The sequence below is a fragment of the Fringilla coelebs genome (genome assembly GCF_963513975.1).
Source record: "Fringilla coelebs genome assembly, chromosome: 1".
Taxonomy (NCBI): Eukaryota; Metazoa; Chordata; class Aves; order Passeriformes; family Fringillidae; genus Fringilla; species Fringilla coelebs.
In genome coordinates, this window is record NC_140028.1 from 75,082,333 (window position 1) to 75,099,987 (window position 17,655).

At 39.6% G+C, this 17,655-nt stretch overlaps 1 protein-coding gene across 2 annotated transcripts in view; it reads left to right on the plus strand.

Annotated features, from left to right (window-relative positions):
• The window catches only part of TRIO (trio Rho guanine nucleotide exchange factor), a 244,694-nt gene that overhangs the window by 51,824 nt on the left and 175,215 nt on the right, over window positions 1–17,655 (plus strand). For both annotated transcript variants that reach the window (XM_084227033.1, XM_084227034.1), the window contains exon 2: window positions 16,543–16,617. In XM_084227033.1, coding sequence (XP_084083159.1) covers window positions 16,543–16,617 — 75 coding nt within the window. The remainder of the gene's footprint in view (window positions 1–16,542; window positions 16,618–17,655) is intronic.

Below are 17,655 nucleotides of genomic sequence, written 5' to 3' on the forward strand. Positions count from 1 at the left end.
ACTTAAACAGGATCTCCTTGCTAGTAAGTTCTCGTGTACACTGAGGTACTTTTAGTAACAGATCTAGATCATATAATGCATAAAAACAAACCATAAGATTAAGTTTACAGTTGATCCAAATATAAAAAACCCTGCAGATCCTTGAAGTTGACAGCTGTAAAGGTGGCCGTAGTAACTGAGAATTGTTAGTGGACATCCGGCTAGTGTACAGATTCTACAACTGAAATAGTAAGCTTCTGTAAGATGAGTGGGTTGACTGTTGAGTTTGAATTACATGGCATGTTTTGCTGTTAGTGGTGGGTGGCTTAAGTCCAGACACTCAGGTGGTGAACTCTGGTATTCAGTTTTATTGGAGCGTCATTGCCTAAAGAAAAGCACTAGAATGTTCAGTTTATTAAACTGAAATTTTAGATAAGGAGTAAGGAAATGTATAGCAATAATAATAATAATATTTTTCTTGCCACAGATAAATACACAAAAGATTAGCAGCTGCTCTTTACAATAGTGGTCCTTTCTATTACTGAGTTTCACAGTTACAAGATTTCTAGCACATCTCCAGGCTTCTATGTAGCCAGGAAGGAGACTGTGTTTTTAAACTGTCCTCTGATCTGGGAACAGTTGCATCTGGGTATTACATAGGATTAAATAGCAATCATTGTCAAAGCCTATTTGGTAGCAAATCCAGGCAGAGCAACTGTTAAGCAAACTGACAGTCAAGCAAAGGGTACAGGCAGAAGATACTCATTGAGAAAGATGACTTGGATTTGGAACATGTACTGTACCTTTTTTTCATCTGACTGCTCAAACAAGATGGAAAAATGTTTTGACTTGGAAATAGAAGATAGAAACCTAGCATTTATGGAAACTGCATCAAATTTACTGGAGTCTTGAACTCAAATCTGCATGTTTTGAAATAGGGATTCAATTTTCCTGATAAGGCATAAGGGTTTAAATTGCTGCTGTTCCCAAGCACTGTTTAGCTTATCCATTCTGTTGGCCGCAGACGTATGGAGTCTCTGGGGGTATGAACAATGTGTTCATATAAATGGGTTGCAAAACAAAAAACTGGTGTACTGATACTTCTGAATGGTAAGTCACTTGAGTATTTCTTGAACTCTGTGTTGTACTAGCATATTATTGTAAAATACTCAAAATGAAATTGAATGTGTAGCTATAATGTGATAAAATCATCTCCAGTTCTTAGTTAATGACCTTGTAAGATGGAGAAACAGAAAACATAGCTATGGTGGGTGAATCTTGACAGTGCTTGACAATGTGTCAAAGCAATTCTGTATTCTTTTACTCTCCAAATAGATGTGGGTAACACTTCATGTTTTAGTATGATGTAAGTGATAATGGCAGCTATGGTATTAGGTGTCAATCAAAATAGTGTGCTTGTAATATTAGTCATCCACTGAAGGGAGCATAAATGCAGATACTGAACTCATTATGAAGAAGGAATGCCTGTGGTGTGTTCAGGGTGAATACCACTTCCAAGTAAAGGAAGAAGACTCTAGAGATAAAGGATGTACACAGATAAGCAAATGGCTGCCTGTGTCAAAATAGCATTGCTCACCTGACAACTATTTGTTTAAAGATGATCTTTGAGCCAGTTGTTTTCTTGCTCTAAAGCTGCTATTCTAGAGAGTGAAGAATTCAGAGGATGGCATTGTAGCTGACTGGTGTTATGCAGTAGTTCTGACCTTTGTAATTTGATCTGTGGCTTTCCAACAAGTGCTCCTGTCTGCTATAGGTTAATATTATTGTAATGCAAGGTTTCCATGATGCTTCCCTTAAAAAGAAATAAGCATATCTTCTGGAAACAAAGAGAGCCACCGAAGATCTTTCCCAGCTGAAAACTCTAGCTGGCATATGACATACAGTTAACTTTACAGGTAGCATACTGGGCATGCCACAGTGTGTTAAAGTCCAAACTCAATTGAGCTGCTAATGTGTAGTACCCCTGAATAGAAATATATGGGTGCAGTTGGCTTATGTAAGTAATTTCCTGTGTGTTTTATGGGCTGGAATTTCAGAACTGTATTAGCTCAATGGTCAGTTACTAGAACCAGCTCTTCACTAATACACTGCTGTCCTACTGTACGTTATCAGTGTGCAGAGATACCAGACACGTGTTGAATAAATAGACCATGTTTTCTCTTTTTTTTTTTTTTTTGATTGTCAGTTTAAGCATAAGGGACTTTTTTTTAAGTCCATATTATAGTTATCTTTTGCTGTGTGATCTATTACTGGCATATATTACAGGTGTTAATTATAGGCAGTCACTTTGTTGATATCCCTGTGCCTTACTGCTGGAGGTGCACATATCCATGCAGATGGAGTGCCCTGATGTTGAACAGTAACTGCCAGCCTGTCCCTTAAGGAAGACAAAGATGAGTAATTCAGCCTACACTTTTTAAAAACAATATACTATGTAAAGTGAGTTACAGATATTTGACTTAACATGGTAATAGTAGACTACTCACATGGTACTGATTAATCAAACTAAAAATCCCCAACCTGCTTTTGGTAATTACTGTAAAACTCTGGCTTAAGCTGGCACTGCCGCCAAAAGGGAGTGTTTGCTGTATTGTGCTTGTGACAGTGCAGTGCATGGAACTTGATGGAGCCCATTTCTTGGCTTTTGGTGTGCACACACTTCCCCCACAACTGCTTGCACAGATGTTTGTACCAGAAAAATGAAAATATTTTAGTTTCATAGTGGACTTCTGAGTTAGCTTTTAATGGTTAAGTCTTAATGCTAATAATTACCTCCTTTTTAGAAAACTACAAGTTACTTTCCTCTAAACCTTTGTCCACTAGCTGCCAATATTTGCTTCCTGTCTGCCCTATCTGAATCGAATTGCATTAATATGTTTGATAGAAGAAGTTAAGTGTCTGGTATAATGAGGCCTTCAATTCAGTTGTAATCTATTGGCAGGTGCTGATAAACTACCCGGTAGCGACACTGGGCTGAACTGGGGAAATTGAAGCAGGCTAGAAAGTTTTATTTCCTATCTGGAGGCTCTGTAGCAAATCTTTCTTGCTATAACTCTAATCAAAGAGTGATTCAGTTATTTGGATATGGCGAAGCAAATATTCGGTGGAGATAAAGGGCTATTGTTCAGAATCATAAGCCATTTCAAACAGTTCAAGAGCAACAAAAACCAGGAAACCACAATAAACTTGACTGTCACATTTAATTGGAAGCCTTTATGAGAAATCAAATTTTTAAATACCAATGCCTCTTAATGTGGACTAGTATGATTTAAGTTGGAAAGGTAAAAAAAAAATCTGATAAGGTCAGGAGCTTATATCCATAGAAAGTCATTGAGCCAAAAAGCCTGATGGATGGCACTTCAAAAAAATCTGGATGTAAGAACAGACATTTGAAAAGTGATTTTAATGGCAGTCAATTACCCAAAGAGGTCAAAAACAGGCCTTCTGTAAGGATGGGATTATCTCACATCTGCCAGCAACCCTCACATTTGGTAGGCAACTTAAGCTTCTGTTATTGGCCCTGTTTCAGAACTCTTTTGGACTCATTCAAGGTATTTTCTCATAAATCCAAATAAACTTCAGCTTTGTTGATTTTTGAATCGTAAGTGAAGTTCCTGTACAAAACAAAGCTCTCAAGAAGGCGAGCAGAGATGCTGGATTGTGGCGCTGTAACTTAGGTTCTTAATGTTATCATGCATATCATTATTTCAAGCATGAGTGACAGAGTAAGTCCTGTTAGTTCAAAGTTTTGCTTCTTACAAGTCTCAAGTACTTCTTCATTGCCTTCCACAGATGTTGAGATGACAGTACCACTTTAGGTCTGTTTTAAACCAGGGCATTTTTGTTGCTGCTGATAGTATTAGTGTTCTAACACATCCTGCCAGCTTGCTTACTGCTCATTCTTTCAAGGGTTAGAAGCCACGGAGTTTGTGCTTGATGCTCAGTTACTGAATTCAGAACTCAGTTGACACTGGAAATGTACTGATTTGAGCTAATTGGGATAAATTTGTATAACAACTGAGTTGTGTGTGATAATGGACTAAGACTTGTTTCTGGTTCTTGTGAGAATGGAAATACACTGAAGCAGAGCATCTACTGGAGGAGGGGGTCTCCAGACATCTCATACTGCTGTACATATACTTCAGGTTCCGTTCAGTAACTTCTGGACTAGTCCTCCTGATACATGCAAATGGATAGTAGATAAAATGCTCCATCTGCTTTTATTACCCTTATAGTCAGGTACTGCCAATGAACTGACCTGTTGTCAACATGAGCAAGGTTGATGCAGTGGTAGTGGGGATCAAGTATATCAGGAGAACTGCATGTAGAAAGGACTTGGGAAGAACATTTTTGAATGTGAAATGTATTATGTGATGCTAGTTGTACATACTTGTGCTGAGTTAGGGAAGCATAAAAAGGAGGCTGTTAGATGTATCAGCTATGAAAACCTTTGGGAGAGTCTGTCATGGAGATGTTGCAGTCCAGGTCTTGCAGTTTAACTGTGCTCTGGTACATAATGTCAGACTCAGTACACTTCCCCCTGCATTCATTATCCGTCTGTACCAAAATGGCTTGTGCTGAAAAATGATGTGATACTACTTCCTATTCAAGCTTACAATAGCTGCCAGGCAAAAAAAGACTCAATAAACCTCTGACATGAGTTAATATCACAGGATTTTTCTTTTAAATAATAGTAGATATGAGAGTTGGCAATTTGAATTGCACGTCAGGGTATTGGAGCTCAAAAGCAAGTAAGAATGACTTGTGTACAACAAAAGTGGCTCTGTACCAAAAGCACTTTAGTAAAGAATGCTTCTTATTTAATAATGTGCAAAAAAAATAAATTGCCAATCTAAACAATATAGCAACTGTCGCTGTACTGATGCCATAAACTTGTGTTTTAATGGGATGAGAACGGTTGGGTGTGTAAATAAAAAGATGAAAACAGCTTTAGAGAAATTCGACTAATTCTCCTTTTGTTACTGTTCTTCTCCATAGAAGTTAATATTTCTAATTAAGCTTGCTAGGTCGCCTAGAAGTACACCTATGGACTGCTAATTGGTTTTAGAGTTTAAAATCTTCAGAGACAACTTTGTGAATGTATAATGATGTCAGGAACTGAAGACATGAAGGCAGAGGCATTGTTAAAATCTTACCTAGCGCTTTTAAAAGACATTGTAGACTTCTGAAGTAATGGATTCATACACATGCCAAAGTACTTTGCTGCTTTTTAATGCAATTAAAATGTTAGCTCCTATTGTTGTCTCAAAGAGCTTTTCCAGGAAATCATATGCATTTAGAATTTTTTGTAGAGTGAGTCAGTGTAGTAGAAGACCAACAAACCCATTTTAATTGAACTTAAATTAGGCCAGTTTTGTGAGCTTAATTAAAATACTGTAACTTCCAGTGGCTGAATCATTGTCATTATCCTGATTTGCAGATGGTATCACATGGTATCTATAGGATACTGTATTATGCCTGGTAAGTCTCAGCATGTTCTTTAAAGGCATGGATCAGAGGAGCTTGAACATGTCCCTGTGAGGAATGCCCTCTATTGAAATAAAATAATATGGAAAACATTTGCTAGTGTTGGTATTTAACAGGTAGTGTTATGGAGGTGAATGGCTGGATAGTTTGGCATATAGCATCTTTGTATTATCCATGCTCTAGAAGACTGAAGGGTAAAGCTGATGGGTGAATACTTGTCTGTGCTAGCAGAAAAGAAACTATATTTGTTACTTCAATGGGAGCAACCAGATCACTGTCCATAGTTATGGTGTTAAAAATTTGAGCATGTAGTAGTGAACGCTCACAACTCATTAGGCTGCATTTGTTGTGCTGACAAGTAGCAGGAAGTAGTAAATTGCAGTCAAGTTTAAATAGCTTTTTACTAGTTTGGTCTATAAATTGAGCAATATTTCATACACGATCTTTTTTTAAGTTGAAGGAGAATTTGATTAGTGCACTTGGGAGTACAATGCAATGCCACTACTTTCAAGTAACTGTTGTTCACAAAGAAATATGAATGTAATTGATGGTAAGAAACATTATTGTAATAGATTCCAATTGTTTGACGATGCATGTGAATATTAAAGCTGTCAAAACAGTTATCTGAATGTCTTTGGAGCATTATATGTGCAGATTCCTGTCCTAAGTAACACCGGGAGCTGCTTGCTTTGTCTTGTCCATCTTGGTATTGCATATGCTACATATATCCTTAATAAAAATGAGATTGAAGCTTATTTACTCATGACTTGAGGGTAGGTGAACTGCTGAGAAATGCTGGATTTGGGTGCTGAGTTTGGGACTGTGCTTCTGACCAGAGTCGTGAAAGTGCGCATGCTGCATTTATAGTAACATGCAGCTGTTTGCAGAAATGGAAGAAAGTGAAGGCAAGATGTTAATCTTTTTTCATTGCAGTAACGTAGGCGCTGAGTAAGTTGGAGTTCATGAAGAAAACCCAGCCTTGATTTAGGTTAAATTTGTGTACTTCAGTAGCTGTGTTAAATGTAGCTCTAATGAGATTCAGGCTGCTTGCCTTTGTCATCTGAAGGAGATAATCTGCTAGAACAAATTTGATAAAAGAAGAATGAAATCTCCCTTTCTTAGTCGTGACAATCTGCAAAATCCTTTCTGTTTATTCTTGTCTGAAATCCGTTCATAAAGCTAAACGTGCTAAGGGTCTTTTTCTTTCTAATGAAATTTCCCAAAGGGATCAGAAGGGGAGGATTTTCGGCAGTGCGGGGAGAGGAAGGTTGACGTGACTCCAAATCGCTTCTTTTTCTGCCTCCGTGCGGTTTGGGGGATGGATGCGGGGCTGCAGCTCTGGCAGCGCTCCCCCGAGCCGCGCGGTGGCTCAGCCCTGCACAAAGGCGGTGATGTAATGCGTGCTGTAATGCGCTGCGCGCTGCCGGCTGCGCTGCGGCGGGCAGGGGAGCCGCGCTGCCGCCCGCCCCCGCCGCTGCCCCGCGTCCCTCCCGCGCCCCCCGGGGCGGCCATCGCTTCCTCGCCTTCTCTGCCTTCTATTGTCTTGAACGCTTTTTAAATGATTTTTATTTTTTTATTATTAATTAACGCGGCATGTGTGGTGAGAACACACACCTGCTCAGAGTAATTCAGGCTAGAATTTCTAGCGTAATCCTTGAGCAAACGAGACGCGTGTTGGACATCCCTTTTGGCGTTCCGTGCTAATCTTGCGCTCCCTTAAAGGCAGGGAGGGAGGGAGACAGGTTGCTGTTAGCAACCGCTCACGTACTGAAAGTGAAATACCCAAGCTTTAATTCCCCTGCGGACTCCTCATTGCTACTCTTCTCTTTTTACAAATTGGTTCCTTCTAACGAGCAGCGTATGTTAATCAGTGTTTTAAGTAAAATCAGCTCAGTAAAGACATAGAATAGGGAGATGCTCTGATGTAAAAGTTTATTTGCCCCCTTCTAAATGCTTCTAACAGGCACACATCTGAAGTTTAAGGGTGGTGTAAAACAAGCTGGGGACAATGCTTTTTTCTCTGTCGTTTGGCTGAATAGGAACTTGACAGTTTTTGCAGTGCAGGATGAAGAAAAGCATCTCCCCCTTCTTACTCACATGTATGTGCATTGTAATGTGTTAGAGAAGCTGGGATTCATCCTGCATTTCCTGTGTCTCAAGGCATTTGGAAGCTCAAGCTACTTACAGCTGCAAACTAATAAAATGGGAATTTGAAGGAGTGAAAGCTCTGCACAAATCAGGTTATTTGGCGTACATATTGTTGCAAATGGCTAGTTTTTCCACAGAAGGAATATGGAATATCCTGCAAAGAAAGAAAGGGAGGGAGGAGGAATATTCAACAAAAAAAGGTCATTTAAGTACTAATGTCTCAAAATATGAATTTAATTTTTGCATATGTGTTTCCATAAGGTGATGAAAATGTTGTAAAAGTGTGTGCATATTGAAAAAGAAAAAAGGGTGGAGAACCGGAAAAATACCATAACCAATAAATGCCTATTCTTGGGATCTATGAATGATAGAAAGCCCAAAAGTAGTACTTCATGGTATAAAAAGGTGTTTTTACTGAAGAATATGCAATCTGGTTTTGGGTATTTTGATTGATTTCAGGGCTGATGGAAATAGTTCTTCCTATTGTTGCTCAGGATGAAACAATGCAGGATGATTTTCAAGCTGTTTTAAGTTGCTTATTTTTACTGCCCTTGCTGTAGTCTTCATCAATTTCACTGTGGAAAGAGATTTCTCCAGATGGTGGTTTGGAACAAGAGCCAAAGGACATGATCTAAAATGTTACGTTCCAGCTGTTGCTGCACAGAATTTAGAAGCTACTGCCTTCCACTTGATCTGTGTTTTGAACAGCAAAATAAGTACGATTGCTTACAGATCTTGTTGTTTAAACAACTGTGTGTTAAACCAGTTTTTTTATAGGAGGCTGGGTACCTTCCTGATAGCCCTGAGAGTGTAGACCCCTAAGCCATGAGTGTCTGTAGCTACAGTGAACAGGGTGAGTGTCTGACTGCACTGAGAGCTGTGTGCTACTGATGGACACCCTGACAAAAAGGTTTGCTACCTCAGCAGGGCAGTGAATTGAAGTATCACAGCACTTAGAGATGGATGAGCAGTTCCCACCAAAACAAATGAACTTCCAACAATGTCGGCAAGGCAGCAAGAACAAATTGAACATGGCTAAGGGACAGAAAAAATTAGGAACACAGCTCTTCTCATTTAAAAGGGGAAAACTGGTCAGATTTTGATTGTCTCATCTTAAATTGCAGTTGTAAAATGGACACTTGTACTTCTGTCTTGCACATTTCATAGGATCAAAGGGTAATTCAGGTTGGAAAGGACCTTGCTACATGGATAACTCTAAGCTTCTTATTACACACTTAAAAGGAAATCCAGACTTTTAGCAATGATTTAGCATTTGGAATTTTTCTTAACTAAGATTCTTAAGACAGCTCTTCAACAGGTTTTGCAGCATACACCTGAGGTGGGTAATTTCCTGGTAATTGCTCCTAACTGAGGAATAGCTGAGTATGCCAGCTTCCAAGAAAAGCAAGGTTATTCAGTCTGTGAAGCTGATCTTGTCTGAGTATTTGCTGTCAACTACACTAACAGTCTTCTCTTGGCCCACATCTCTCTACATGACATTGTGCTTCTCCCATAATTTGTGGAGATGGGAGGTGTGTCCTGCTGTCAGGACAAAGCAGAGGGCTGTTGAAAACGGTAAGAGAGAACCTCTTAACACTTAGCAAATATGCCAAAACCTGAAAGTGACTTATAGCTAGTAACCTTCTAATGAATCTCATTTTCTTATTTCAAGGCAATTTCTCAGCTGTCTGCTTCTGTGAGGTCCTGGTTGCCACTGCATACCGGCTCGGTACAGATGTGGTGCAGTTCCCCACAGCGTGCACAGAATGCAAAACAAAACGGGAATAGGAGGGACATTTCTGTGAGCTGTTGTGATTAAAGTCAGAGTTTGAAGGTATAATGCTGTTTGATGAGTGGGTCTTGAGCCTGATCAGAACTGGAGGGAGTCAAAGGTGTACTCCTGTAGTTGGTTTGAATTCAGTACTAGGATCTTAACATTAAATGATTACATTGAATGCTTTGTGTAAGCTCATGACTAGGGCTGCTGGCACAACTCTGAAATCATGCTGCTTCAATGGTATGCCCCTAAACTGTATCCTTGTTGAAGTCCCTCAGTGATTTTAGAATCTGGACTGAGAAAAATGAATGAATAAATGATGAATGACAAGGTTACTAATGTTGCCCAGTGGTCTGTATGCTGTGAAAAAACCTGTTGATAGTTCCTTGTTAGCTTTAGGAAGGAAGATCTGTAGTCTTAAAGGTGCCATAACAGGTGTACCTAAAAGTTAGTGTTCCTGAGATGACTTTGAAATGGGTCATCTACAAACTCATGGAGCTTGAGAAAAGATAGGAGAATTGCAGTATTTGCCATAATTTTCCTGAATTCTCTTGCTTTGTTGCAATGTGAAAGATGGTGTGAGATTTCTGAGCAGCACTGAATGTAGGCAATGTCTATAATGGGAAATGGTAACAGTGCAGTTGGTGAATTGACAGCTCTGATTTTCTATGAATCCTTTACTTGCATCCAGAAGTTAAGCCTACCATAAAACTGAAATTGGCACTTCAAATACTTGAGTTAAAATCAAGGAAAGCTATCAGTAATCTATACATGCAGCAACTTCAGTTACCTTACATGCAGTAACTTTAGTTACCTTTTGCTTGCCTTTGCCACCCCTTTGGGGCATATTCTCACTGATGGGTTTTTGCCATTTGGTGCTTATGAAAGTTCAGTTTTCTTTATCACCTTTGTTTTAGTAGTCTGATTGCATTTATAAATCCAAAGACTTAGGGAGTTCAGCAATCATTTTTTCTGAATGCGATTGAAAAAAAAGAATCTAATAGTTCTGCTGACTTTATTATACTGGTTTCTCTGTGGTAACTTCAGAATAAGAATATAAAAGTTTTCACAATGGCTGCTTGTGAATCTCCTCATATCTTATTTAAAATTATTTCTCACTGATTAATACCTTATTTAGAAATCTGCTCACTTACTGATTTTTAAAGCCTCTCCATATTAAAATGGAGAATAGGAACCTGCTTTGTGCTTTCCTTCTGGGACACTTAAAAATGTGGAACATAGTATGTAAATTATTTGGAGCTGAGGTTTATCACACACAGTTAACTGATAAAGTAAACAAAGCTGAATAAATCTGTAGTATTCCGGGATTTAACATCATATTTAAAATCTTATGGATGTCATCATCTTGTGATATGGGGAATGAATAAGGGCAAATCATGAAACCCTAATCAGTCTGTAATGCACTAATATAATTACATTTGAGCTTCTCTATGCCTCTTTTTTTTTTCCCTCCTCTTCTTGCTTGATTAACTAGGAAGCAATTTGTCTTGAAATGTAGTTAGGATAGTTGTACAAATAAAGGGAGAATAGCTCAGTATTTAGTGTTATGTCATTGATACATGCTGTGAAATAGAAAAAATGCTGAAGACATCAGCATCTTGGATTCTTTTTGCTTAAATGTTGATTAGCTACAATTTAGAGGTTTTCTGTTCCAAGGTAAGGCTTAACACAAAAGGACTAACCAGTGGATGCAAGGAGTTGTGGAGAATGGTTTGCAGTTATGACTGCCTTGCCTGGATGAAGGACATAGGTGCTTCCCACACGTGGAAGTTGTTCTATTTCTTGACTTTTAGCAGATATTTCTTTTCACTGAAGACTAACCTAGATCAGTCCAGTTGTTTCCTAGTAATAGGTAATTAGCAGTTCTGAGTGCAATTTCTGTGTGGGTTTTTGTTTTTTCTTTCCTGTAGATCTTAGCATAGCATGTGGATTTTTCAGCAAAAGTCTATTGGATTATGTCCATTGAAGTGAATACAGTACTCTGTTGGAAAATAACTCGCTGAAAGATGTTTCTTCGATTCAGCATGGGATTTCTGTCAAAGAAGAGGTGGGGGTTGAAGTCTGGTGCTAGAGTTAGCAGCCTGGCAGATGAGGCACTTGTTGTCTGCTGATGACACAACAGGGAGTCATTCTGAAGTCCAAAGAGAGCCTGAAGCATCAAAGTAATCTGGGTTGAGTCTGGCTTTTTTTGTTTGTGCCTGTTCAAAGGTCTTGTTTTTATTTGCAAGGTGAAAAGCAGTTGTGTTATTAGGGGTGTGAGTTTTTAGGATGAGAGCATTCTCTTTTGGCATACCTGTTTTTCTTCAGCCACGTTTCAGAAAAATTTCAAGTCAGTTGTGTGTGACAGCAATGGATGAGTGCTTGGTCAATATTTTGGCTAAGACATGCTGCTCTTAGCCTCAGTTTCTGAGTCTTTTTGTTGTCCTATTTTCTGTTGCCATATTTTATGTTTATTGCCATGACTGAACGATGCGCATCACTGAAGCTACCTCTGAAGTAAACACTTCAGTGTTCTTGGGGAAGCAGTGCTTCTTGGGGAAGCTGTTTTCAACATTGGTTTGTATCACAGTTCTGTAATCAAGATGTTACCTTAAAAGATGCATGCAAGATAATTTATCTGCTCCCCTGAATTGTGTGGCTGACTAGTTACTCATCTTTGCAGTGCGAGATGATTAGCACAGTTCCCTGGTTTCCTTCAGCCCCGGCATCAGGCTAATCCTACATTTGCCTGGGTTGTGTGAATTGCCACACTGAGTACCTACTTCCTGTTCCCCCTCTAAAGGTGACTTTCTTGATCTATTTCAATGCCTCTGGGAAGTTTCAGCAAGCTGGGTATCTGGGGAGCAGCCGAGTTCCCGGAATGCTGTGATTTCTAGGCAGAAGGGGGCCATGTTACACAGGGTTACTCTCTGTCCTCCAGGACAGATGGACGGGCAGCTCTGCAGCCAGGCTGTCACCATGGGATTTGGGAACGCTTGCGGTCCAAATGAGAAGGGGCTGTCCTGGCCGTTCAAATACGGGGCCCTCTGAAACCTCGTAGGGTAACATCTTTATCCCTAAGTGTTTCATGGTCTTTTGACTTGAATAAAATGATATAGTGCAGCAAAATAGCTTCATACAGCATGAGAAAAAGGGTTAAAATAGACAAGTTTGCTGAATCTGGCTAATTGATGGTGTCTTCAGGCTCTGAAGGTGTGGGGGTAAATAGAGAAAATGGTGAGTTTGTGAGGATAGACTTCTTAATTTTTCAATGTATAAAACGTTTAGGTGACTGTTTCTTGATTCTATGTTGCAAAAATCTTTAGTTGTGTGATACAGCATTTAAATAACTGGTTTTTCATAAGGTTCTGTTTAATAGGAAACTTTATATGATAACTCAAGGGATTGTGTAATTGTGTAATTCTTCATGAGGACTGGGGGGAACTTCCTGTATTGAAATGGACTACATAATCGTGTGTTACTTATTCTTCTGAATATACAGAAGTTAATTATTAATTAGCATAAGTTGAGCTTCTTCCCTCTTTGCTGGTAGTTAGGCAAAAACACGTGTAGGGTGTATGTTACAACAGAAGGGCATCTACTACCTATTAAAAATGCAAAACTGTAAAATGAGTATTCCTTTAATAGGTATTGAAATTATGAAGGACGGTTTTCCAGTTTGACACTGAAACGGTCTTTAAAGGATGTAGGACTTAATATAGAAAACAACACTTTTAAAATCAGAGTGCCTTATTCTGGGCGGAAGAGCATAAATACGTGCCTTAGGTGCATATTGTGATTCTAAAGGAGAAGCGTGTGCCGTAGGAGCGATACCCGCTGGAATCCTGTGCTTGCCGAGCTGCGCCGTGCCGGCCGTGCTGGGGGGTGTCGGGGACGGCCGTGCTGGGGGGGTCGGGGACGGCCGTGCAGGGGGGGTCGGGGATGGCCGCGGTGCCCGCCCGTGGCTGCGCGGGGCGGGAGCTGCGGGCACTGCGGCGGCACCGCGGCGGCGGGAGCTGCAGCCGGCCGGCCCGGCAGGGATGACATCACCCCCAGGAACATGTGATGCAGCCGGCTGGCGCGGAGGATGCTGAGCTGTGGAGGGAGAGATTGGTGCAGATATTTATGGCATTTCATTTGAGTGTGGTAAATGCCTTTTAATTTTTTTTTTTAATTAAATCCTCAAATCCTCACATCCACGAATGTTTTGTGGGGAAGAGGCTTTGAAAACGGGGAGGGAGGACCCCCCCCAAGCCCTTAAGACCTGCTTATATTGCTGGTTTTTGTTTTATTTTTGCTTCGTTGGAGATAAAAACGATACTTTCCTGCCGTATTCACCCTCTTTGCTCCCCAGCATTCTTTTATCTGTTGTAATCCCTACAGTCTTTTCAGTTAAGCTTTAACACTGCAGAACTGGAATAAAAATAGACTGTTTAGAGCAGCAGGAATATGATAATCCAAGGCAGTCAGCCTTAAGGATATGCAGATGCAGAGCATGAGCCAAGCACTAACGTTTTTGCTAGGGTGTTTACCTTGAGCGGCCCCTTAATAGTCAGAGAAATGGTAGCTAAATGTTTCTCGCTTCTTACATGCCACAGGCAAAGTAAAACGTGCAGCTACTGCGCATCATCATCCGAGGTGAAGTAGTTTAAGGGCTTAGAAATCTGAGCAAGCAATTGCGGTAACATCAGTGTCTTGGGTAATTTTGAGCTAAGAGAGACAGCAAAGTACGGCACTAGTTTCTGCATGCTTTTTAGGTGAGGAGAAAGTGTTTTCTACCTCCGAATTTACTGTAAAGAAAAAGAATTGCCATGGTTGATATGAAAGCTGAGCATGCTAAATTGGCATTAAGCTTATGGTGGGTAGCTCAAAGCATAAAAAAAAAAACCTAACTCTGGAAGTGTGCCTGCATGCCTTAGTCAACTGAAGCCCAAGTATTCAAGGTGGAAAAGGGTATTTGCTGTCTTTTTAGGTGATTTATTTAAGCCCAGGCTTTTCCTTAAAGCTATTTAGAGTTTTAGTCCATAACAAACAGAAATGTAGTAGGAACAAAACTACAGGCAGTTTCAGTAAAAGGCTGATAACCATAGCCAGTTCTCTGGCGGAGTAATAATGCATGGGGTACTTTTTGCTGTGTCTTAGAATCTTGAGAGCCTAGGTGCAAACATGAAAGTAAACCCTGCACTGCTTTGCCAGTCTGGAGTTGCTGTGTAATTGCAAAATAGTGTCCATCATGTAGAAACCCTCCATGCTACGTGGTTACCCAAGGAACCAGTTTTCCTGGTCTAGCCTTTCTGAGAATGTGTACTGAATTTTGGGATTGTTTTTGGTTTGTGGTGTCCATGGAAAAAACAAAGAACTAGCCAGGGAACTTCCATCTAGCTGGAAGTTGATTTGTTTTGTTTTCTTATTTTTGCATTCTGTGAGTGCTGAGACAATATCCTGGTTGAACACTTCAGTTATGGTGAGCTCGAGGGACCCGTTGCTGACATTTGTCTGAACACATCTTTTAAAAATCCCCAGTTATGGATAGGCCATAGTCTTCCACAGGCAATCCCATGAGCTGTTCACAGTTCTTTGTTTTACAAAATGTCCTCCCATCTAGTAAACCTCTTGCTGTAATTCTAAGCTTTTAAATTCTGTAGGCTTTTGTCACGAGTAGGCTTTATGTGTTCTGAGGACTGCCACCACATCTTCCTGCAGTTCTTCACACAAAGCAAGTGCATAGATGATGACATGCAAACACCTGACCATCTTTGTCCCTTGGGTGTTGCGCTTGGTGCACCCTGGGTCTGTGTTGAAGGGTAGTGCCCACAACTAGATACTGTGGTGGCACAGAAGTCTCGGTACTGCTCTCTGGAGTAGAAAACCTCTGATGTAATTTACATGTGTGATGCCCTGAAGTATAGGTTTGATATTACTTGATGACACTAGTTTGATATCTTCAAGTTTTAGTTTAGAAATGCACAGCTTTTTCATTTAAGCTCATTTTTCTCAGAACCTGAGACCAAAGGACATGAAGCATTTGGATATTGTTGAGGAGGAAGAGTCTTAGCAGCACTTTTGTGCTTCTGTAGTTATAAAGAAGCAATGAGCTTCCCACTTACCCCAGCAGAGGTACTTCCTTCAGATATGGGATTATTTTAAGCAACACATGAATCCAGACCAGGAAGGGTTGTACAGATAAGTTAGTTGAAGATGTGTCTCCCAGTTCTTCTTGTAAGATGAACAAAATCAGCCTAAATATGACCATTCTGTATTGTACAGGTGAAATATAATGGAAAAAAATGCTTCCTAAATCTTCCTTGTCAAAGAAGGAAGAACTTCAGAATTTGCCCACAGAATTAGAGTAGTAGAAATAGGAAGCAGAGAGGGAGGGACAAGCTGGTGATGTGCTGCTTTGCAACACTGACTGCAATCACTCGCCTTGGGCACTGTATCATACTCCATGTGTGTACAGAGTTAGTATGATAAAATGTCCTCTCGGTTGCAAAACGCTGCTCCTGTCAGGCAGCAGAAAAAAATTCTGCTTACAGAAGTGATTTAAGGAACATTGCATGTAAATAGTGTTGGGGATTTTTGATGGCTCTATTTGGTTTTTTGGGTGGGTTGGGTTTTTTTGATGGGGTTTTTTGTTTGGGTGTTTTTGTTTCTTTCTCTTTGTTGTTGTGGGATTTTGGGTGGGGTTTTTGGTTTGGGATTTGGTTTTTTTAAAAGGTAATTGTTCTAAGCATACCTACTTTTTATAGCTTGATACTCTTCATCCCTGATGGAAAAAAAAAAAAAGAAAGAAAGAAAGTGGGATTTGGAATGCATAAAAGCCATGGGATCCATATGTTAGTTTTTATTAACTGATGAAAAAGGCTAATTCTGGAATCTTGTTTTCTACTGAGGCTTGCTAACAGGCCATGCTATTTGTGTTAAGCTGGTCAAAGTGATGACTTGTCCATTAATATATCTTTAAAGTTTAGTTTATGTTTTGTCAGACTTTTATTGTAAGGTTATCTTAATTCCTGTGATCATAACATTCAGAATGTATTTGAAAGGTAAAAATTTTTCAGTGCATTCATTAAATGTATAAGTTGGGCTTGTCTGAATTTTTGACTAATCATCTTCTGTTCTTTTTCCAGGGTTTCGCAAAAATGATGAAATGAAGGCTATGGAAGTATTGCCAATTTTAAAGGAAAAAGTTGCATACCTTTCAGGTACAGTTATTTTATCTTGTAGAATGCCCAGCTGTGTTGTTAGTAGCATGTAAAATGGTATTTTAAATAGTTTAAATATCATTACAAAATTAATGGAATGATATGGCAGCACTGATTCCTGTTGGATATCCTAAGCATAACATAAGCATTTTGAAAGGCATAATAAAGGAGGTATTTGTTTTCTTGAATGTGGAACATTGCTAGTTTTTGTCTTGGTCAGGTTAAGTCCTGCATTCCCCTTAGCCACACATCATTATTTACAGCAACTTAGAACCTGCTGTACCAATGTCATATTCCTTTTCTCACTTCTGGTTCTTCTGATGGGGAATTTTACAGACGTGACTTTGTTGTTGACCCATCTGCAGCATATTCTGGAGAAGTACAGCTGTTGCAGAAGTGAACTACAGTTGTCTGTCTTTTGAAGCACACTTAGTATTTTCTTGGTGAACTGACTTAGCATGTAATTTTAGGTAATTCCAGCACACACATTGAATTGGTTGGTTACTGAACAAGGACTAGCAGGAGGATTGCAAAGTGGGATTTATATGAGTTAGTATCACAACATAGTCTATAACTTTATGATAACTTTACTTGGTGGAATGATGGGCTGAAGTGCTTATTTTTGTAAACTGCATTTTGGTGTGATTTTCTGTTGGGATTAAGCATCATCATTCTCTCGGCCATAATCTTAGTGTCAAATGATTAAGAGGATTGTCTTAAATATTAAAACACATAAAATTATTCCTGCAGTTGTATTCTTTAAGAGATTTGCTGTGCATGGATGCTGATGCTTCCAAGTACAGCATGTAGTAACGTAGTACTTTATCCTGTCCACTCTGCCGGGTAGCGGTACAAAGCAAAAAGGTGTGTAGGTGAAGGTTTTTGTTTGGTTGGATTTTTTGGGGTTTTTTTGGTGTTTTTTTCTTAAAAGTTCCTGGCAACTGTAATGAGCAAGACCAATTTTCCTGGTAGCGTAGTAACTTGGGAACTGTAATGCTGGTTAAGACTTACTTAGAACTCTTATTTTTAGTGAGAAAG